Raw genomic sequence first — 24122 nt, 5'->3', positions numbered from 1 at the left:
ATTTTTTTTAAAGTGTATTACTCATGACTACATTTTATAACCCCCCACAACTCTTATTTCACCAGAGAAACACCACCCACCTTAAGAAAGAGCAGGATCAAGTTACACTGTCTTTCCTCTGTTTTACTGGGACTAGGATTTGTTCCTAGATCTGTACCCAGGCAGGGAATGTAGGCAGTCTACCTAGACAGAGCCTTCAGGAACAAAACCGTTTCTTTCCCCAATCTGAGGTCCCCAACCCCAAAGAAAGCATGAGGAGGAGCGCTGCTCTATCAACATGCTCACACTCATAAACTTGTGCTACATGTCATATTTAAAGTGCCTTTGGATGCATTAATGTGCTGAGTACGTCAAGGGGATAGTGTGCCAACCACAGATCATGAAATTAAAGTATTTTTTGTCATTTAAAAAATTGCCAGACAAGCACCCTTCAGATTGCATCTGCTGAATAATATTTCTAAGGTAGCCTACCCAGGCAGGTAGTTTCCCAAACCATGCATTTAGTGGATTTTAGACTGTGAACATCACAACCATCAATCTAATTGGAAGGTCAACTTTACATTGCCACATACACTTACCCTATATCTCACTGGTAGGTTAAGTAATATTATAGGGTTTCTAATCCTTTTTACATGCCCTTGTATACATGTTTTATTGCCCAAGATGACAGATTCACAGCATAGAGGAATCCTCATAGTGTGTTCATGAAAAATACCTGCTTGTTGTAGATTGGTCTGCCATCACTGCTCAGTTTTGGCTACCAATTGCTCAGACATACGGTTGATGGTGGTTGTTTGCTACACATATCCCCTTGTCTATGGCATCATACCTGGTGAAAGGTGCTTTTATATCCTGATAACAATTCTACTAACTACAGTACTGTACTTTTCATTCGTTAATTTCATTGTCTTTGGTGAGTAATGAGACAGCACGATGAGAAAGTGTTACTGAGATGGGGTGCTGTTGTTGCTCTCAATGTGGTGGCACGTGGCAAGGCAGGCTTATGGCTATGGTGAAATGGTAGGACAGTCAAAAGCAAAGCATTCAGATGCTGTATATTTCATTGTGTAAAATGTTTTCTTTATCTACGTATCACTTCACTTATTCTTCAAAACTTTCACAAGAAGAGCTGGGAGTGACTGCAATGTCCAGCTGGGGGTGACTGTAATGTCCCCAAATGTGTCCAGGTTTCAGTTGAAATGCAGTGCTGGTGTAAAGACGACTGTACTTTGACAGCTCAACAGTTCAGAGTAACTATCACAGTAATTAGGGTACATATAGGGACAAACATTGACATTGAGAGGTGGCAAGGTTGGAACACATTTGTAGATCCATAGCAAGAAGATGAATGGAACTTGAATGCAAAATGTTGGCAAAAAATTATTATGCATATTCTTGCCTATATTCATTAAAGTGGAGGTGTTTCTGACATGTATTTTACACAAGGAAATCTATTATATGACTTCCTTATTGGATGGATCAATCAACCTCACATAATAAGTGCACTAGTGGTGTGAGAGGAACCCATTAAAGTTGCCATCTGTAACTTTCATTCCCACTCAAAAGTACTGCCCCTGCACTTGTTTGTAAACTAAAGAGGAACTAAAACGAATGTAACCATTTGTTTTTGTTTCACTTCTTGGATAGGTGTGTGCCACTGGGAAAATTAAAGTTACAGATTGCAACTTCTGAGCCCAATCTTAGTAAGGTAGGTGCATTCTCACTTCGCCTCCTCTGTCCTCTGTGTGGTCAAATGACACTGATTAACTAATTGAACATTTATGTGTGAAGCACACCACAACCGACATAGGGCTACAGAGTCTATAGATGATTTACAGTATGTAAAATGTCTTGTAAGTTGGAAGTGTATACATTATTGCATATTCTTTTGCATATATTGCAGTGCAGATTTTTAAACGTATTGCATGGGCTCTCAGTATACTTGGATAGAGGGACAATAAGCAATGATAGTAATGTTTTTATAAACATGTTTTCAGAATTTAACTGTAGGTAAAGCAGTCTTTTACATGGTGTGCTTTTCTAAAATGTGTGTAAAAAGCATTCCACCTTCCCTTTTATCTTTCCTAGCTTTTGTAATGTGAGCTGCTTCCTCTCCAAGTCAAGGATATGAGCAACAAATGCTGTCTGCATTTCAACAAAGTCTCCTTGCTTCCCATCCTGGACAAATCAAGTGCTGAGAGAGTTACATCAGATGACAGGGTTGATTAGCACACATTGAACCAGTATCCTCACTTTTGCTGCATCTTGTTAAATCTATATCAAAAAATTATGGTTCAGCACCATCGGCACCCTAACTTAGTCCCTTCACCAGAGAAGAGGTGCGTTGTGAGCACAGCACAACTGTGTGGTCAGGAGGACAAGGTTTTTTTCTATAGGCAGACAGTGATTGGCATGGAAGTGGTGAGTATATGTTGCTGTGTGCCGCCCTCAAAATATGTCCCCAAACATGTGTGTCTCCTCCTCAGCACTCCCCAGCAGCGATTAGTTCCCCCACGGGTCTCTCAGTCAGTCTGGCCCCCTGGCCTCCAGCCCCCTCTTCCTCCATACTGAGTATCTGGTGCATACTTAGAAGCTGGTGGGAAGGGATCCGAGTAAAGACTGCAGGTTGGGCTTCGGGCTCCTCTTGTTCGATCAGGGACTCTGTAGGGTGGCATTCAGCGAAGGAGGGTGGGTGGGCGCTTGGAGTGGCACCGTTCAGATAGATGCTGGTGGGGACGGTCATTGTAGAGAAGACCGTGTTGGTGGACTCTGGGGTGCAATCTTTCTTTTCTGAAGAGGGAGAGAAAACAATGGTATTGTACACAGGCCCATAGTTTTTTCCTGACCACATGACCTAACCAATAACATTTTTAGACTCTAGTTATAGCCTACTTGTAGTCTATAAAGACAAAGTGGTCATGCAAAACTCTGGGTCACCATTGCATTAGGTTAAGCATTCTGTTAGAGTTGGCTTTTTCTCAGTTCTCTCCTTTCTTTCCTTTCTCAAAAATGCCAAAAAGAATCAGGGGAGACAGGAATATATAGAATAAGGTTTGGTTTCCTTGGTGATAGATTCCTTCTGGGATGAGGCATGGCAATCTTACCTGTGATAGAAGCAGAAACATGGACGATGGTGTGTGTGCCCTCGATGAACACAGAGTCCAGGGTGTGGTCAGGGGGCAGAGGCTCTGTGCTGACTGTCTCTACCTTGGTGGGCTTACGGATGGTCAGCATGTATGGGTGGACATCCAGGGTAAAGTTGCGACTGTGCTTTTTCTCCATTGCGCTCATATCTACAGTCGGGCATTCAACAGATATGGTAAGGGGGATAGAACACAATAGCAGTATCAAATTGTGCATGAGTTGCACAACTTTATTTACAGTTTGTGGCATTCCTGAAGCACTTTTCTATGCAAAAGCAGTTTGTCAAATATCCAAAATAGAGAAATATAGCAAAATATAGTAACTGAGTAACCATAAAATGTATATTAGCCTACTCAACTTTCTATTACCATAATTTCTACAGTAATGTCACTGCTCTCAGTACAGTACCTTTGGCAGAGGGTGGGTACTGTGTGCTCTTGCTTAATGGAGCAACATAGTTCTCTGCAACTGGTTTCCTCCTCACCGGTTTGGGCTTCTCAGTCTTAGTGCTGTTCTCCAAACGCGTCATTGTCAGAGGTTCCTTCAACATGGACAGACATAGACAGTTAGCACAATTATCCCAAGCAGAATTAGATTATTGAAGGGATAGTTCACTTTTGTGAAGTTTTAGCTTATTTTACCAAGGGTTTTTCCCGACTTACTAAGGATTACCTCTGGTTTTAACAAACTTTAAAATGGTTGGGATGAAACAACACCCTAGATAATTTGCAAAAAAGCTCAAAATTAAAAAGTGAACGATCCTGTTACGTTGTATGATAGGAGACAGGCGCAGGAATACGAAATCTTTTTTTTTTTTTCTTCTCTACGCAAAATAGAATACATCATGAACATGATGGGGATGAAGCCCAAAACAAACACGTGTGTGTGTGTATGTGTGTATATATATATATATATATATATCCCAAGGCTGTAACCCAAACAAAGAGCGAGGTGTAAACCTATAATAAATACACTGGCCGAGACCCGTAATAACAAGTGCACATTAACACAGTAACACGCAAGCCGACACAACGGAGCACAGGTACTCACAAGACCAATGGACATGGAACAATAATCAACAAGGATACTTATTTTCCACCATAATCTGCAAATAAATTCATTAAAAATCCTACAATGTGATTTTCTGGATTTTTTTCTTCTCATTTTGCCTGTCATAGTTGAAGTGTACCTATGATGAAAATTACAGGCCTCTCTCATCTTTTTAAGTGGGAGAACTTGCACAATTGGTGGCTGACTAAATACTTTTTTTGCCCCACTGTATATAGGGAAGGTAATCAGGGAATTGATGGAGTCCAGGTGAGTCTGATGAAACGCAGGTGCGCGTAACGATGGTGACAGGTGTGCGCCATAACGAGCGGCCTGGTGACCTAGAGGCCTGAGAGGGAGCACACGTGACAGGTGCTTTGGTTTTTCAGCACAGTGGGTGAAGACTATTTTATTGCATATTAATTTAGATGAATATCCTAAGGCATTAATCGGAAGGAAATCCACAGGTTGGTTTTTTAGTGTGAGAAGATGAATCAATATCAGTTCATTTGGGTTGGAAATCAGGAATATCCTTTTTTCATTGCCGGTAATTAGTCATAACAACAATAGACTTAGCCTACTATGTGTAATTCAACTTTAGACAAACAGATCGCATTTCCAGCCCATGATAATTGGCCAGAATATGCAGACATGTGGCTACCCTCTTTTAGAATCAGAGAGTGAAATACTTAGTCTCGTCTCTAACATGTAGGCTCAGCATTCACAAACAGTCCCATTACAAGTCAGAATGTTGAACAAACTTCATTTCAACTTACTTTACCGCTTGTCCGCTGAGTTTGTCCCTATGTCAGAGGTAATCTGAGACAAAATATCCACAGGGAAGTGTTATCAACCTGACCTTCAGTACACTGGTCTGTATATCATTTTATTTTTTTTTTGCATGCGACAAACATTTGCACAATATGGCCAAGTCTAACCGAATGTTGTCCCACACAATCAGCTGTCAAATTTCACAAACGCTTCCATCTGATTGCAAGGAAACATTCAATTGACTATGTTCGGTACATTTGGCTATTGTTTACATGTTGCACATCATGCAAAAGGCATTAAGAGATTGAAAATGCAAGTGACAGAACCACAAAAAGTCAGGTAAACAACACTTTCCTGTGGATCCTCCAACTCCTACCGTCAAAAGCACCAACAGCACGGATAACCGGTAAAGTAAGTGTAAATATAATTTTATTCAACATTCTGACTGGTAGACATTCTGACTGGTAGACATTCTGACTTGTAGACATTCTGACTGGTAGACATTCTGACTGGTAGACATTCTGACTGGTAGACATTCTGACTGGTAGACATTCTGACTGGTAGACATTCTGACTTGTAGACATTCTGACTTGTAGACATTCTGACTTGTAGACATTCTGACTTGTAGACATTCTGACTTGTAGACATTCTGACTTGTAGACTTTATCTTTTAGGCAGACTTCTTTCAGACTGAATATCCATGGTGTAACCATGGTAAAAGTGATGTTTAGGCAAACCTGTGGCAGGCAGCATTTAGGCCGCCTATGCATGGGGACTTACCTTAAAAGGTTGGGGGAGGGGGTTGGAGCTGGGGATCCACTTCATCTTCTTGCGTGGTCGTTTGATGACCAGCGGCTCCCCTCCCAGCTCCCCCACTCCCAAGAGAGAGGGGTCCATGTTGGGGTCTAGGGTCTGGATGCCTGAGTCCCTCACAGAGGGTGTAGCGTCATGGTTAGACTGGGCCAGGGCGGCCAGCAGCTGCCTCACCACATTGTCATACATGAGGTCGCTCTCATTGGTGATAAAGTCAAGGCGGTTGAGTGACTTGATGTGGTCGCGGTTCTCGTTACAGAACATGGCCAAGATGTTGATGTCACAGAACTGAGACTTCTGCCAGCGCCGCCGCGTCTTGATGCCCACCTTGTGCAGTTTGTCGAACACGAAGTTGGACTTCCGCACCACGAACAGGTGCAGCAAGTTGACCAGGATGACAAGGTTCATGGTGCTCAGCAGGGCAATGTCTACGGCGGCCATAATGCGCTGCAGCTGCACGGCTGGCAGTTTGCAGTTGACGCTGAGCCTCAGCTCAGGGATGCTGCTGGAGTCTGGAGGCTCCCCCAGGGCACAGCTGAACTCGTTCTGGCGCTGGCGGTGCCAGTAGGCGCTCAGGTAGGAGATGGGGATGGAGCTGAGGCACATGATGGCCAAGTGGCGCGCAAGGTACAGCTTGGCCAGAAAGTTGCTCTGTCCTCGTCTCTCCAGGTACTTCTCAAACAGGTTCTGCTCGGGGCTCTTCTCCTTCTCCGCATTCTCGATGATCTCTCGTCTCTCTTTCTCCGTGATGCCTGGTCCTTTGGACTGGATCTGCTTCTCGATCTTAGGGGCCCGGCCCTCGGCAGCACGGTGGTAGCAGTTGTCGATCTCGTGAAGCAGGAAGTTGAGCTCGGAGGTAAGTCTTGTGGAGGCCATGAACTCCCAGCCCAAAGCAGGGATGTACATGATGCCGGCGAAGGCCAGCAGGGCGTAGGGTAGGAACTTGTGCTCAAACAGCGAAGGTCGAAGGTCAGGCTCCACCCCGGGAACCGCGTCACGCAGCTCTGTCCAGCAGTAGCCTCGTGCGTACAGGGCCTGGTCACGGGTGAAGTTGTGAGGCGTGTAGCAGTAGATTGACTCCTCTGAGAGGGGAAAAGAAGGAGAGAGTTAGCCTCATAATCTGGCATTACAACTGAGGGTAATGTATGTTTGTTATCTATTTACAGTAAGTGAATACAAAAAAACTTGACTGACAAGGTCTGGTAGGTTCAGGGGTGCATCTGGCCCTGAGGTGCACTTGTGACTTTCAGTTAATGGTTGTTGAACTGAGCATGAGAACATTACACACTGCATGCAAAGCGCTGAGCCAGGTGTCAGAAGGCTGGGGTGTGTACGGTGTCTGGGAAAGGGCTGTTTTTCAGGCTTGACAAAGTTTATGTGATTGCTCTTCAAATTTGCACACGTTCATATTTGGCCTGTAGGCTCCTTCATTTGGTATTGGACTTTGCCTGAGACTTAAATCCAACATAATTTGTTCAATTTAAGGGTAGAAACCAACGACATCAATACAATAAGTATTGTACATAAATGTAATATAGTGCACATTGCACTGCTGTTTTTGGTTGTTGCCATGGCACTTGAGGTTTGTGGGGCCTATCAAATGGGTCCAGTTGGCAACCCATGTTTTGAAGAGGAGCAGTGCAGAGAATGCAGAGATGGGCTCCCACTCATTCCCATCCTCTGTCGGACCAGTACTTCCCGCCCGGTACTAGGTGAAATGCTCAGTCACAGCTGGTTGGTGCTGCTATGCAGACAGCCTGACTCAGCATTGAGCTTTCCTTTCTCTCCTCTCTGTTCACTACAGTATCCCAGTCTAATCTCTGAACTGATCTCTCACACCAAAAACAAAAAGCACTGCATACTTAACCCTACATTTCCCAGATCTATCATTCTGATAAAATTTTTAAAAACGTATGGTGTATTTCATCTGAGGATTTACCAGAGTGTTTTACCCAAAAGATTCAGACTTTTCTGTTTCCATCTACGTGGTCCGGCCCCCGTGTCTCACTGGGCCACGGCTCCAGTGGACCTGCTCTGACTTGGAGCCAGGCGATAATCTTAGAGCTCACATTAACATAAAACACGGTTGACAACCTGGTGTGGGGGTAAGACTCACTGGAAAAGCACCAATAGAGCACAAGTAAACTCTTCAGGATAATGTCCTACTGTTAGACATTATGAATGCCAATGCCATCGTATGAATAACAAAGCTACTACAGCTGTCTACTAGTATCTGTGTTCTGGTTCAGTGTAAAGTGACAGGCTGATGTGATGTGAGTTAACAACGACACGTTAGGACATACAGTTCCCTTCCCAACCTGCTGTGTGTTTGGTGTTTACAGCAGCAGCATAGCGCTGTCACAGGCTCCGCTAGTGGCCGTCTGCCAGACCTGGATTCAAATACTATTTTAAATATTTTGAGCGTTTGCTCTAGTCTGCCTGGAGTGCCAAAAGGGGCGGTGTTTGCACTTTTGCAACTATTCTACTGGTTCAATTTCCCCAGACAAGCACAACTAAAGTATATTATTTCAAATAATAGTTGAAGCCAGGTCTGCCGTCTTGCCGACCCACTGACCTGCAAAGTTCCTTGTGAAGACAAGAGTGACGAGCAGGATGGGTATGATGACAGTGCCGATGGTGACGACGCGGTCAAATGGTAGCTCCAATTTAAGCTGGACCATAAGGCCGGCCAGCATTCCTCCCTTCTCATCCTGGGAAGAGCCAGGCAGGATCAGCTCCTTCAGCTTCTCTCCCGCCAGCAGAGCCGTGGCCATGTCTAAGTTCTGCTCGAGGATGTTCTGCATCCGGCCTGAGAAGACAACGGCCACCCCCTCCTCCTAGATACCTCCACCCACTCACACACACTGGGCTACTTCCACACACACACACACACACACAGGAATGGCTGTCTCCAGGCCAGACCTGGTTATGCGGTTATGTAAAGTCAGTAAAGGCTGGGTCTTGATGTGATTGACAGTCTCTTGGGTGTATTGGGATCGTCACTGACTGTAAGTGGGACCTCCCTCCTCCTAGCTACGTCCACTCACACTGTTACACACCAACTCACACAGGACTGGCGGTCTCAATGCCAGAGCTGGTCATATGGTACGGCAGGAACAACTGGGTTTTGATGGACAGTCTTGGATATGTTCACTGACGGTGAGTCAGACAGATTGATGCTCTCTGACTCTCTCTTCCCTCACAGAGGAAGGACATTGTGTTCAGTCAGTGGTTTACTGTGGGTTCCAGTTGTGCTGTGTACATTCTGAGTTTTTGTTCTCTCTCACCTTTTACTGGCCTTGGTCCACACACAGTGTGTCAGGTAAAAGGAAGGATAGATGATCTTTCTCTCGGTTCTCAAAGAGTGTGGTCTCCAGTGGATGAGTTTGTATGGATTTATAGTATACCCAGATCAATAGGGATACCTACTCCGATTCCATCTTCCTGCAAAATACAGATTGTCCAACCTGGTCTCAGAGCATTTCGTATTATTCTGAATGTAAATCCGAGACACTCCATTTAGTATGTAATATTACGTTTTGTATGGTGTGTATTAATTTGTGTGATTATATTGTGATTTACAATTCACACCAATTTCATATGATCTGTTACAAATTACAATTCGTACTATATGTTACGAATTTGCAAAACAGATATGTTACGAATTCTAGCTAGGTGGCTAGGTTGCTAACATTAGCTAGCATGCTAACATTTGCTAGGCTAGGATTTAGGGTTAAGTTTAGGAGTTAGGTTAAAGGGTTAATGTTAGGGTTAGGGTTAGCTAAAAGGTTGAAGGTTAGGGTTAGTGTTAGGGGAAGTGTTAGCTAACATGCTAAGTAGTTGCAAAGTAGCTAAAAAGTAGTAAGTAGTTAAAGTTGCTAATTAGCAACAACAACAAAAATTGGTCCGTGATGAGATCTGAACTCGCAACCTTTAGGTTGCTCAACGTTTAGGTTGCTCAACGTTTGTGTTATACACCCTTCCATCAACCCCAACCAACTACCCTACTTTCATTTTTTGCCTTAACTAACCATCTGTTTTATGTAACCATACCAAATGAAACATATCATACTAAATGGAGTGTCTCAGATTTACAATAAGAATAATACGAAATGCTCTTAGACCAGGTTGGATTGTCAAGAAACATAGTATATATATACTTGCAAAATGTTGGCCTTTTCTTCTAAAATAGAGAGCAATAACAAAACACTAGCTCAGTAAACACTGAAAATAAATCCAACAGTTTAGTTCAAGTAAATCATCTGGTTGAGATTATCTCTCTAACCAACACCATACTCAGGTACACCACTCAGGTACACCATCTCAAAGGTACTTTATCCAGTGTTCTGCATCAACGTATGCAGCTAAATTCCTGTTGTACCCACTCCCCGCTAAGCAAGTGTACCAATGATGAAAATTACAGGCCTCTCATCTTTTTAAGTGGGAGAACTTGCACAATTGGTGGCTGACTAAATACTTGTTTGCCCCACTGTAACTAAGCTAGATAAACCAAAACATATCACAGTCATAGCAAAAAAGACACATTTTCTATGTAATTTTGCTTACTGTAGTAGCAGTGAGAGCTCAGTTTCCAGTGTGGTCACATCTGTGGGGGATATTTGCCTTTGATTACACAAGGACTGTGAAGGGCGAAGTCACCCACTCTGATGAGAATGATGACCTTAAAAAGCTTTAAAAAAAACTTTTATGCACCAGTACAAGGACATGCCTTCTTTTTTTTTCCAAACATGGTACCAAAAAAGGATTTGATTCCTGGCTGAGTCAATCGATATTATTAGATTCCGATTCATATCAGTGATGTAATCATTAGTCATATGACATTATGCTAATGTTCTGTTCATTCAGCGTTACAGTGAAACCATTTCCCATGGAGCTGTGAGACATTATCTTTAATGAACACTGTCAAACCTGGGGATTTTGAATGTCAGAATCCAGGACACCTGTCAGGGGGATGCTGCTTTATGGTGTGTGTGTGTGTGTGTGTGTGTGTGTGTGTGTGTGTGTGTGTGTGTGTGTGTGTGTGTGTGTGTGTGTGTGTGTGTCATTGCCACTGCTGCACTCTGCAAGTGAGGAGGGGGTTGCTGCTGCATGCACACTCCAGGAAGGTTACATGAATGTCCTTCGAGAGGAGTGTGATCCCATCGTCCCTGCTCACCCCACACACCCCTCCCATCTTTCTTTCTCTCCATCTTATGCTCTCTCTCCCTCTCTTTCCATCTCTTTTTTTCTCTCCATCTCTTTCTCGCTTCTTCTCATTCTCTCTCAATCTGGAATAAATATCCATAGTCCTTGAGCCACACAGAAGCAAGCCCATAGAGTGGATTACATTGTGCAGGGATAGAGGGACGGAAATCCTGCCTACCAACTGAATTGTTAGCATCATGACCTACTCAATAAATTGCCCCTGGCTAAGACCAATCATTCATATTATTTTTGAGAGCAATATGCTCCTTTATGATGACAAATGGAGTATATCTGAGAATAACGTGAATAACGTGATGTTGAATAAATAAATCATTGTGAGATAAAATATAAACTTGTCAAGCCACCAGTCATGAAGCAATAGTCATAGGTAGTGACTACTGACTATGTGTGAATAGATAACGTGTAGGGTGAAGTTTCCCCTAGATGCTGTTCAGGGGTAAGTTTAGCATTTTCCTCACTAATGGTTAAGGATAGGATTGGAGGATGGGAAGCTGGTCCCAGATCTGTACCTAGGGGAAACATCGTCAACCACCCCTGGAGCAATCGATAACACCCTTTCCTACTCTGAAGATCTTTGAGGGATCCTTGGATCAGACAATGAGAAAGCCCTGAGACATACTGTAGGTGAAAGGGCCTGTTCAATTCATTTACATTTTAGGCTACTTGATTCTGGGAAAGGCCCTTCTGTGTAGCACATGTATTATTTGTGTTCCTTCATTATTGAACATGCTTTACTTGGGCACGAAAATGGCCTTAACATAAAACAATATCCTAATATTTATGACCTGATGATTCGTGTAATTGTCTGTCCAACAGTTCCAAAAATCTGGTTTACAACCAACAGTTGCCAATTTTAAATCGATTTTGTCTTGTAGGAGACAATATCTCATTTCAGTAACTCAGCTTCTGGCAGTGGTGAGCCCTTGGCACCAGTCCAACAACAGATTATGCCCCACAGTTGGACCTGCTACACGTGTTTAAAGGGGATGCCCACATTCAGTTGCCAGTACTACAGTATGCCACGTTTGGTTAAGGCTGTCCCTGTTACACAGATAGACACTCTTGGTGTAATCAGACTCACTTTTGCTGAAGAGGTGAACACTTCACTGTAGGCTACATGTTTGAAGGATTGTGAGTGGAACTGTGTGATCTTTCAAGTACTCTCACCGGTCCTCCTCATTAGTGAGCATCCATTCCGAGTGTGATCATGAGTTTATAGATTGGACTCCGTCCAAAAACTTCCAAACTAGCTACTCCTGTTGTAAAGTGAGCATGGCAAATAGTGAAATTTCACCTCAACAATGCACAGTCCCCGATATAGCGCCTATTCACTCTGCCTTTTTCAAGGACACAAATGACAGGTTAAGCAAAATTAAAAATACTGTTAACCGTGCAAACAATAGCGTTAGGATACTGTTACACCAAATGCAAGTCCATTGCTAAACACAATGCTACAATAACAGAGCAACAAAGCTATTGTGGTTATGCTACATACAGGCTATCATATGATAGAGTTTCCTCTAATAATCTTGTGAAATTGTCCAAGAGTCATTCTCAAACATGCCGCAATGTTGGTTGTCTAGTCATCCACATGCTATTGGCTACTTACATCAAAGGAGCGGTGCACAAAACAAAACGCTCCGCTGCAAGTCAACGAATGTGCACGCCAATTCAGCACTTGGTGCGGTGGACAGCTCCCAAAATGTAGACGGCGCGCTGAAAATCTGAGTGTATTAGACTAACACGGGTTTAGTAAGGACTCTTATTAGACTTTCAGCTATTTGAGATTCAATAGGCTACATGTATTAGCTGCAGTCCACCTGTCCATATCAGTGACAGGCACAGAAAATTCACGGTCTATCCATAAGAAAAATAGATCAAGCCCGAGAATCCACTGTGGGTTCAAATTCACCCATTTAACACAAGGAGGAAATATAATGTACTCACAGGTCTTGTGCATCCTCGGCGTGCTAAGAGTGACTGCAGTGCAGGCGAGCCGCTACAGCGTGTATCCGGGCACACCGGTTTGTTCCGCATTTACCCCTCCTCAGTGTCAGTCCTCACCCTCCCTTCCCGGTTTTGTCTCTCTCCTTTCCCCAGAACCAAAGATGAGATGAGATAGGTAACGCATTAGGATTCAACAAATCATTGCTTCCTCTCTCCTTGCACAAATTGAAATGACAAATCCTGATGTAAATGTCCATTTGACTGTGTTGTGAAAACCCAGACAATGGGTTGTGATCTTTAGATGGAGGAACAAACTCGACACTTTGGATGTAGTTTATAAAAGGTCTTACATTATCAGTAAAAAGAAATTGGGCACACTGAAGCAAGCTTCTGAGGATTTCCTCATATAGCGACAGCTTCGTAGGCTAGCCGAGACTATCTTGCGTTTCAGGAGGAGAGGAACAGTGAGTCAATCAATCTTTCCTTGTGATGTAGACATTATAACTCCCCACTCCCTCAAACACACACACACTCATGAAGTCCCAGTGGGAGAACAGCCAGCAGCTAAACAGGGAATAAACACTCTGTCTTAACTCGCTCACCCCCAATCACGCCACCCGCAGCAGCTGTGTTTTTGCTAAGAGATGTGGTGACTCTGGTTATTCACGATTGGCTATAGCTAGGCTGTTTAGGTTGGAGTCTTGTTTCTGGCAAGACTCCCGTACAGGTCAGCTCGATAGCAAGCGAGCAAGCAAGCCAAAGCGCGCGCTTCAGACTCCGGTCAGGTTCCTAGCCGGTTTTCACCGGTTAGGTTCCATTCCTCATAACTGCTTCCAAATATAGGATCCTCTCCACCACTGCTGCATCGCAATGGTGATCAAGAAAGCAATTGAATGTGTTGTGGCTGCAACCGGAGACACTCCATTTAGTTTTATATATTACGTTTTGTGTGGAATGTATAATTTGTGGATGTTCATCATTCATTTCGGATGATAAATTATGAATTATAATTCGTATGATATGTTACGAATTACAATTCGTGCAATATGCTATGAATTGCGATTCGTATAATAATTACGAATTTGCAAAACGTAATTCCAATTTGTTGTTGCTAATGTTAGCTAAGTGGCTAGGTGGCTAACGCTAATGTTAGCTAAGCCAGGGGTTAGGGTTAAGGTTAGGAGTTAGGTTATTATTAAATGATTAAGGTTAGGGGAAGGTTTAGCTAAAAGAGTTAAGGCAGTGGTTCCCAAACTTTTTTTGGCCCACAACCCCATTTTGATATCTGAAAATGCTCAAGCCCCTAATCATGTGAAAAATAATGATGTCATAAACAGCCAATGTTAACTTTTTAAATTGGGTCTATTGCAGTCAATTGTAAAACATTCTAACAGTATTGCTGATGTTGTTCTCAACTCACCATCATACACTTTTAATGTGAGGTTATGACATGCAATTGCAAATTAAATTTATATATCTCTAATCTCACCACCACCAATGAGATGGGTGTGCTTGATGCATGTCGACGCGAGGCTGTAATTGCTGCCAAAGGTGCTTCAACAAACTACTGAGTAAAGGGTCTGAATACTTATGTAAATGTGACATTTCTTTTTTTTGTTGCAAAAATGTCTAAAAACCTGTTTTTGCTTTGTCATTGTGGGGTATTGTGTGTAGATTGAGGGGGGGGGGGGGGGGGGGGTTTAATCAATTTTAGAAAAAGTATGTAATGTAACAAAATGTGGAAAAAGACAAAGACCAAAATAATACTGAGCTCCAAATACAACACAAATAGGAATGAGAGTTCCCAATGGTCGAAAGATTGTACACAGTAACAACTCAATGTGTGTGTGTGTGTGTGTACGTGCATGTGTTTGCGTTTGAGAGAGAGAGAGGAGAGAGCCTGATGTGTGCAGCAGTCCTAGTTCATGTCTATGTGAATCTGCATGACTGTGTAAACAGTAGGTACAGAATGCATTTGTAATGTACCTCTCAGTGTAGAGCTGGGAGCTGCTGGCTGTCATCCCACTCTAGAGCCCCCATGCGGAGCTGACTCTTGTAGGAGGCACAGTGCACTATGGTGGCCAGAGTCAGAACAGCCTGCACCAGCAGCAACACCATCAGAATCAGCAGCAGGATGTCATATGATTGCTAGGGGGACACACATACATATTGTTTTGGTACGCCATCTGAGTTGTAACCACAGAGTCATTAAAGTGGCACTCCAGTCTCATTTTCACCTCACTTAACACCTGATTTACTTAACAAAAGGCACATCTCAATAGGTGGTCCAGGTAAGTCATGGCATTACACCAGTCTATTGCTCCTCTATATTTCCTCTGGCAAAAAAACACAAATTTGATCAAACTTGGGATATCACTTTTCAACAGCAAAAGTTCAACAATCGCTGAAGGACTTCTTTAAGTATAAACGTTTTGAACATGTTGATTGTCCCTTTCTCAAAACATTGGATTCACTCAATATCTGAGTTAATACCACCACATGGGCTCACTAGTTGTGCAGCGGTCTAAGACACTGCATCTCAGTGCTAGAGGTGTCTCTACAGACAACCTGGTTCGAATCCAGGCTGTATCACAACCAGCCGTGATTGGGAGTCCCATAGGGAGGCGCACAATTGGCCCAGTGTCATCCGGGGTTGGCTGATGTAGGTGTAAATGAGAATTTGTTCTTAACTGACTTGCCTTAAATAAAGGTTACATTTAAAAATAAAAAACCATGAAAAGCTCTGTATGTTTTTACAATTTCTGCAGAGTTGTTAGTTATACCTTGACCATGATTCTCAAAAACGTTGTATTCACAAGTGACAAAGACTTTGAGCTGGAAGCTGACCTGAGGCAGTCCTACTGAACTCATCCCATGTACAGAGACTCTATCTATCACAGAACACTAGGCAGCTCACCTTAGCTCTAGACACCTCATACAAGGAGATGTCAATGAAACTAAGCACACTGCAGGAGAGGAAGCCTGAGGCTGAGAAGAGCAGGGGGAGGTCACACTGCTGATGGCAATCAACATATCCACCTGAGGGGGAGAGGGGAGGAGTGAGAGATAGAGATAGTCTTCATTCAGTGAGGAAATGGTTGAGCATAACACCTGTTCAGAATACATAACCTTTAAAAACTCACCAGACATTTGTTGGGGTATTCTGCTACGACATGGCTGGCAATGGCACTGGGGAAACACTGCAGAGACAGGGAACAAAATAGAGGTGTTTCAGTCTTTCACCCATTGTTGAGTCACAGCCAGACTCTCTATTGGATCATGAAAAAAGACTGGATGTGTCTGGAAGCAGGTTTGTGTCTGTGGCGGGGTACAAAATATGTATGAATCAATGGTGACACATGCAGCCTTACAGCCATTAAGATCCAGAAGAAAATGACGGACAGGTATGGACCAGGGAGCAAGACGTCCATGTTGAGAGCGATGATACCGCCAAACACAGCCGAGATTCCTACTATCACCTCAATCACCTGTCGGAAATACACGGCCGTGACTATCGGGAATGCACAGCAGTGACTATTGGGAATACACGGCAGTTACTATTGGGAATACACGGCAGTGACTATTGGGAATACACGGCAGTGACTATTGGGAATACACGGCAGTTACTATTGGGAATACACGGCAGTGACTATTGGGAATACACGGCAGTGACTATTGGGAATACACGGCAGTGACTATTGGGAATACACGGCAGTGACTATTGGGAATACACGGCAGTTACTATTGGGAATACACGGCAGTGACTATTGGGAATACACGGCAGTTACTATTGGGAATACACGGCAGTGACTATTGGGAATACACGGCAGTTACTATTGGGAATACACAGCAGTGACTATTGGTGTAAATGAAGAACAAACATGTAGTTAGTGTACTGTACAGTATATGTGGAGTTTCAATGCACAAACATTACATTATCTGTTAGGAGTACAGTACATAGTAGAATGTCTAATGTATCTCATTCACACACACACAAACTCAGTGTCTGTGCTCACAGAGTAGGCCTTTAGAAGTCGAGTGGGAAAGACGGCAGGTGTCAGAACCAGAGGACCATCATACGTAACTGGCTGAGGGAGAGAGGGAGGGGAGACAAAGTGGGGTAGAGGTAGAGGGAGAAATGGAGAGGGGAAGAGATAACATACAGCGGGAGGGAAACAGAGAGAGAGAGAGGGCGACATCTTAAAATGACATACAGGCAAACAATCTTATACACCACTCAAAACAGCACAAATTACAGTGCAGCTAACACATGCACAAACTGTGTTTGTAGCAATAACAATCACTTTGTAGCAATAACAATCACACAAACACACACACGCACACCTTCCTGTGGCTGCAGCAGTCCTCTGCGGAGCGTGCTGACAGAATGACTGTACTGGCCATCAGCACCTCCAGCAGAACAAGCAGGATGAGGTTAAAGTTGATCTGAACAGGGGATAGGGCCATGGGGGAGAGAGACAGAGGAGGGAAGCAGGGTCGGAGACAGGGAGAGAGATGCATTTAACATCTGTATACTACGATGTGTGTGTGTGTGTGTGTGTGTGTGTGTGTGTGTGTGTGTGTGTATGTATATCATGCAAAGAAACAATTGAAGACCCTCAAAGCTTTGCATTACGGTAACATCACAAAGGTACAATATATTAGCAGCTGTGTCAGGGACATGCTTCTAAAATCAAGGGGACATGTTTACAGTATTAAGGGAACATATGGACAGCAGGAGACAAGCACTAGATCAGTAGCCAATGGACAGCATTCACACAAAAAATACACATGCTCATTAGAGTAGTGTAAGATTATTTATTGTGAACTCACTGCAACATGATGGTTTTTGGCAATGGCAAAGCTGACAACTGCTGCTGGGATACTCTGAAACAAAGAAACACACAAATATTAATCTTGCCGAACCAGAGAGTGTCTCTGAATATTGTAAATACTACACCATAGCTATGTAGACTGGGAAGCGATATTATATAAATACATACACAGGGTATTGGCCTGCCTGCAGTGGGGTGCTGCCTCGTCATAGCCACCACTGGTCCGAATACTTTTTTTGGCAACTAAGCAGGTTTGTGTATTGCCTATTGTAATATACACTGAGTGTACAAAACATTAGGAACATCTTCCTAATATTGAGTTGCACTCCCTTATGCCCTCAGAACAGCCTCGTCGGGGCATGTACTCTGCAAGGTGTCAAGCTTTCCACAGGGATGTTGCTGACTCCAATGTTGACTCCAATGATTCCCACAGTTGTGTCAAGTTGGCTGGATGTCTTTTGGGTGGTGGACCATTCTTGATAAACACGGGAAACTGTTGAGTATGAAAAACCCAACAACTTTGCAGTTCTTGACACAATCAAACCGGGAAGCCTGGCACCTACTACCCTACCAGGTTCAAAGGCACTTAAATCTTTTGTCTTGCCCATTCACCCTCTGAATGGCACACATACACAATCCATATCTCAATTGTTTCAAGGCAAAAAAAATATTCTTTAACCTGTCTCCACCCCTTCATCTACACTGATTGAAGTGGATTTAACAAGTGACATCAATAAGGGACCCTAGTCTTCACCTGGATTCAACTGGTCAGTTTATGCCATGGAAAGAACAGATGTTCCTAATGTTTTGTATACTATTGTATATTATTAGAAGAATGTAGACCTGTTATGGGCTCTACTTCAAGTCAAATCAAATTGTATTTGACACATACACGTGTTTAGCAGATGTTATTGCAGGTGTGGCGAAATGCTTATGTTTCTATCTCCAACAGTGCAGTAATATCGAACAAGTAATATCAAACAACACACAATCTAAAGTAAAGGAATGGAATTAAGAATATATAAATATTTGGACGAGCAATGTCAGAGCGACATAGACTAAGATACAGTAGAATAGGATGGAATACAGTATACAGTGGGGCAAAAACTTATTTAGTCAGCCACCAATTGTGCAAGTTCTCCCACTTAAAAAGATGAGAGTGGCCTGTAATTTTCATCATAGGTACACTTAAACTATGACAGACAAAATGAGAAAAAAAATCACATTGTAGGATTTTTAATGAATTTATTTGCAAATTATGGTGGAAAATAAGTATTTGGTCATTAACAAAAGTTTAATCTCAATACTTTGTTATATACCCTTTGTTGGCAATGACAGAGGTCAAACGTTTTCTGTAAGTCTTCACAAGGTTTTCACACACTGTTGCTGGTATTTTGGCCCATTCCTCCATGCAGATCTCCTCTAGAGCAGTGATGTTTTGGGGCTGTTGCTGGGCAACACGGACTTTCAACTCCCTCCAAAGATTTTCTATGGAGACTGGCTAGGCCACTCCAAGACCTTGAAATGCTTCTTACGAAGCCACTCCTTCGTTGCCCGGGTGGTGTGTTTGGGATCATTGTCATGCTGAAAGACCCAGCCACGTTTCATCTTCAATGCCCTTGCTGATGGAAGGAGGTTTTCACTCAAAATCTCATGATACATGGCCCCATTCATTCTTTCCTTTACACAGATCAGTCGTCCTGGTCCCTTTGCAGAAAAACAGCCCCAAAGCATGATGTTTCCACCCCCATGCTTCTCCTATACACTTCCTGATAAATTCAGTCACCGTATCAGTGTATTTGTCTATGTTGTTCTCAGAGGCTACCCGGAACATATCCCAGGCCACGTGAACAAAACAATCTTGAAGAGCGGACTCTGAGCGTTGAATAGTCCTTACCACAGGTACTTCCTGTTTGAGTTTCTGCCTATAGGAAGGGAGGAGCAAAATGGAGTTGTGATCTCAGTTGCCAAAAGGGAGGGCGGGGGAGGTTCTTGTAGGCATCCCGGAATTTGGAGTAGCAGTGGTTGAATGTTTTAGCAGCGCTAGTAGCAATGGTTGAGTGTTTTAGCAGCGCTAGTCAATGTGTTGATAGATTTTCGGTAAAGTTTTCCTCAAATTTGCTTTGTTAAAATCCCCAGCAACAATAAATGTGACCTCAGGATATGTGGTTACCAGTTTGCATAAAGTCCTTTGAAGTTATTTGAAGGCCGTCGTGGTAATGGCTTGAGGGGGAATATACACGGCTATGACTGTAACCGAAGAGAATTCTCTTGGAAGATAATATGGTCGGCATTTGATTTGATTGAAGTATTCTAGGTCGAGTGAACAAAAGGACTTAAGTTCCTGTATGTTATCACAATCACACCATGAGTAGTTAATCATAAAACATGAACCCTCGCCCCCCTTCTTCTTCCCGGAGAGATATGTATTCATGTCTGCACGATGATCTGAGAATCCAACTGACTGAACGAACTCAGACAGTATATACAGAGAGAGCCATGTTTCCGTGAAACAGAGTATGTTAAAAACAAAGTATGATAGTATGTTACAAACAAACAAAGGATCCGATTCGGGAAAGTCGTATTCCTGGTCGTAATGCACAGCCAGAAGAGGACTGGCCACCCCACATAGCCTGGTTCCTCTCTAGGTTTCTTCCTAGGTTTTGGCCTTTCTAGGGAGTTTTTCCTAGTCACCGTGCTTCTACACCTGCATTGCTTGCTGTTTGGGGTTTTAGGCTGGGTTTCTGTACAGCACTTTGAGATATCAGCTGATGTACGAAGGGCTATATAAATAAATTTGATTTGATTTGATAATTCTGGTGAGTAACTGCTGTTCTGATATCCAGATGTTCTTCCCGGCTGTAAGTAATAACACAAAACATTTCCTGGGCTAATAATGTAAGAAATAACACATAAATAGAAATATTGCAGCAACATTTCCTAACAGCTAGAAGCATGGCAGCCCTGTCCGTCGGCACCATTTTCATGCTACTATCAGGTAATTCCTAGCCTGATACCAGATGTGTTTGTGCTGTCTTGCCAACTCCTATGTTAATTGTCATAGAAGTTGGATAGACAGCACAAATAGCTCTGGGACATGAGGATCAGACTTTTTCAGACTCTAGTCAGCTAAGAGCCCCTCACCGAACCTGCAGCACAGCGCAGGTAGTCCATAGCAGCAGGAAACATTTTGCCCAGGTAGAGAGAGAAGCCAGCTGTGACGAGCAGACTGCTCTGTGGACCACCCACCCACACACACAGACACAGATACACATACAAACACACGCGCGCACACACACAGTGTGTAACGACTTTCCTCCTCTTCGTCTGAGGAGGAGTAAGGATCGGACCAAAATGCAGCGTGGTAAGTGTCCATATATTAATTTATTCAAAACCACACAACTGAACACTGGAACAAAAATAATAAACGTGAAATCTACAAAACCGAAACAGTTCCGTGTGGCCCAAACACTCACACAGAAACAAACACCCACAAACCAAAAGTGAAACCCAGGCTACCTAAGTATGATTCTCAATCAGAGACAACTAACGACACCTGCCTCTGATTGAGAACCATAATAGGCCGAACACAAAAACCAACATTGAAAAACAAACATAGACTGCCCACCCCAACTCACGCTCTGACCATAATAAAACAAAGAATGAAATAACAGAACTATGGTCAGAACGTGACAGTACCCGCCCCCCCAAAGGGGCGGACTCCGGCTGCAAAAACCTGAACCTATAGGGGAGGGTCTGGGTGGGCGTCTGTCCGTGGTGGCGGCTCTGGCGCGGGACGTGGACCCCACTTCACCATAGTTTATGATTGACATGCATATTATTATTGTTAGCTCTTTGTGTGCATCCAAGGGCCAGCCGTGCTGCCCTGTTCTGAGCCAGCTTGTGTGGCCTACCACTTCACAACTGAGCTGTTACTGCTCCTAGATGTTTCCACTTCACAATAACAGCAAATACAGCTCTAGAAGGGCAGAAATTTGATGAACTGACTTGTTGGAAAGGTGGCATCTGATGACAGTGCCACATTGAAAGTCACTGAGCTCTTCAGTAAGGCCATTCTACTGCCAATGCTTGTCTATGGAGAATGCATGGCTGTGTGCTCGATTTTATACATCTGTAATCAATGGGTGTGGCTAAAATAGCAGAATCCAATCATTTGAAGGGGTGTCCTCATACTTTTGTATATATAGTGTACTTCAGCCCACTTACTATGACATGTACACTGAATACACACACACATACACACACAGAAACACACACACAAGAAAATATTCTAATTGGTTCAGTTTAATAACTCGGGGTTCCCCCCTAGGATTTCCTGTCTCGCTCCTCCTCCTTTCCCCTGTCCAACCAACAGTAGCTCTAGCTACACTTCACAGTCCAGTAAATCAAGTTGTCCAGCAGGGCTTTATAAAAGAGACAGAGAGGCATTTGGTTCGGTCAATCACGTGGTTTCTTTTCACATCTGACACAGTGAATCTGGTTGAAGTTCATTCCAGTGTTTCCAATCAGCTTCCCCAAATTATTTTTCCTTAAATCACATCCTTTTGAATAGGATGAGTATGTGGGTGTTATTATTTCTGTCAGCACACTCCGCTGAGGACTGCTGCAGCCATAGGAAGGTGTGTGTGTGTGCATGCGCATGTTTGCGTAATCAGGGATTCTATTCAGACTCTGAGCACAGCAGTATACTCTCAGCTTAATATTGTTCCTGGACAGCCGTATCTATGGATACTCAACAACTCTTCCACCCCTCTACCTCCCTTCACCCCCCTCCCCATTACTCTGTCCCCTCTACACACACTGCACAATGCAAAGAACACATACACTGCATGACTGATCAGTCTCAGGAAAGCATACAGACGTAGGATCTTAATTTGATCACCATGTTGCAGGAGAAGACATGTATACTGTAGTGTATTTGAAGTTTAAAAATCCTTCTGGAGTGTGTAATTTCCAATTTGAAATGTCAGACTTTATTTTCTCTTACGAAAAATGTATTAACTGTAAAAAAAAAACATTAAAAATGTCCAATAATTATAATCCACATAATAATTCAAATGTTCTGTTGCTGATGGATTATTTTCCTGTCATAGCAATCTGGCTCAAATTAAGATCCTACATCTGTAGGCCTGTAGTCCAACACAGTACCACTGTGCCTAAGGTTATATCAGAGGACAGTTATCCATCTATCGTAACTGGGTGTTTTTTTTACACACCTGGCATGTAGAAAAAAAAAACCCAGAGCAAACTAACCTGGCGTGTAGAACCCCCCCCCCCAGAGCAAACTAACCTGGCGTGTAGGAAAAAAAAAAACCAGAGCAAACTAACCTGGTGTGTAGAAAAAAAAACAGAGCAAACTAACCTGGCGTGTAGAAAAAAACCCAGAGCAAACTAACCTGGCGTGTAGAAAAAAAAACAGAGCAAACTAACCTGGCGTGTAGAAAAAAACCCAGAGCAAACTAACCTGGAGTGTAGAAAAAAAACAGAGCAAACTAACCTGGCGTGTAGAAAAAAACCAGAGCAAACTAACCTGGCGTGTAGAAAAAAACCAGAGCAAACTAACCTGGCGTGTAGAAAAAAAAAACAGAGCAAACTAACCTGGCGTGTAGAAAAAAAACAGAGCAAACTAACCTGGTGTGTAGAAAAAAACCCAGAGCAAACTAACCTGGCGTGTAGAAAAAAAAACAGAGCAAACTAACCTGGCGTGTAGAAAAAAACCAGAGCAAACTAACCTGGCGTGTAGAAAAAAACCAGAGCAAACTAACCTGGCGTGTAGAAAAAAAAAAACAGAGCAAACTAACCTGGTGTGTAGAAAAAAAACCCAGAGCAAACTAACCTGGCGTGTAGAAAAAAAACAGAGCAAACTAACCTGGTGTGTAGAAAAAAACCCCAGAGCAAACTAACCTGGTGTGTAGAAAAAAAACCCAGAGCAAACTAACTTGGTGTGTAGAAAAAAACCCAGAGCAAACTAACCTGGTGTGTAGAAAAAAAACTCAGAGCAAACTAACCTGGTGTGTAGAAAAAAAACTCAGAGCAAACTAACCTGGTGTGTAGAAAAAAACCCCAGAGCAAACTAACCTGGTGTGTAGAAAAAACCCCAGAGCAAACTAACCTGGTGTGTAGAAAAAAAACCCAGAGCAAACTAACCTGGCATGTAGAAAAAAACTCAGAGCAAACTAACCTGGCGTGTAGAAAAAACCCCAGAGCAAACTAACCTGGCGTGTCATTAAAGTCCTGTCATCTTATTCATATCAGGAGTAATGATTTGATTGTGATTCATCATGTTGTTTGGCAAGCCAGGCCCACTTAGCTGCTACC

General features: G+C 43.1%; 1 protein-coding gene and 1 pseudogene across 1 annotated transcript; both read right to left on the bottom strand.

Annotated features, from left to right (window-relative positions):
* Positions 1 to 1058: 1058 nt before the first annotated feature.
* On the bottom strand, positions 1059 to 12992 carry LOC139382547 (pannexin-2-like). Its single transcript, XM_071126654.1, has 6 exons — positions 12949 to 12992; positions 8351 to 9219; positions 5743 to 6857; positions 3553 to 3685; positions 3105 to 3293; positions 1059 to 2790 (listed from the first exon to the last, which is right to left on the bottom strand). The coding sequence occupies exons 2-6, from the start codon at positions 8577 to 8579 to the stop codon at positions 2483 to 2485; spliced, it is 1974 nt and encodes a 657-aa protein (XP_070982755.1). The 5' UTR covers positions 8580 to 9219; positions 12949 to 12992; the 3' UTR covers positions 1059 to 2482.
* Positions 12993 to 14937: 1945 nt separating this feature from the next.
* On the bottom strand, positions 14938 to 24031 carry LOC139378164 (membrane protein MLC1-like; annotated as a pseudogene).
* Between the last annotated feature and the right edge of the window lie 91 nt (positions 24032 to 24122).

This window comes from Oncorhynchus clarkii, chromosome 2, assembly GCF_045791955.1.
Source record: "Oncorhynchus clarkii lewisi isolate Uvic-CL-2024 chromosome 2, UVic_Ocla_1.0, whole genome shotgun sequence".
Taxonomy (NCBI): Eukaryota; Metazoa; Chordata; class Actinopteri; order Salmoniformes; family Salmonidae; genus Oncorhynchus; species Oncorhynchus clarkii.
Note: the sequence above shows the minus strand (reverse complement) of the source record. Positions and strands in the feature narration are given on the sequence as shown.

Bases quoted from the DNA above. Each gene is read 5' to 3' on its own strand.
- LOC139382547 (XM_071126654.1), bottom strand. From the start codon at position 8,579: ATGCAGAACATCCTCGAGCAGAACTTAGACATGGCCACGGCTCTGCTG. The intron at 6,858-8,350 runs GTCAGTGGGTCG...TTCCCCTCTCAG, and splicing joins CTTCACAAGGAACTTTGCAG to AGGAGTCAATCTACTGCTAC. The intron at 3,294-3,552 runs GTACTGTACTGA...GCCCGACTGTAG, and splicing joins GTACCCACCCTCTGCCAAAG to ATATGAGCGCAATGGAGAAA.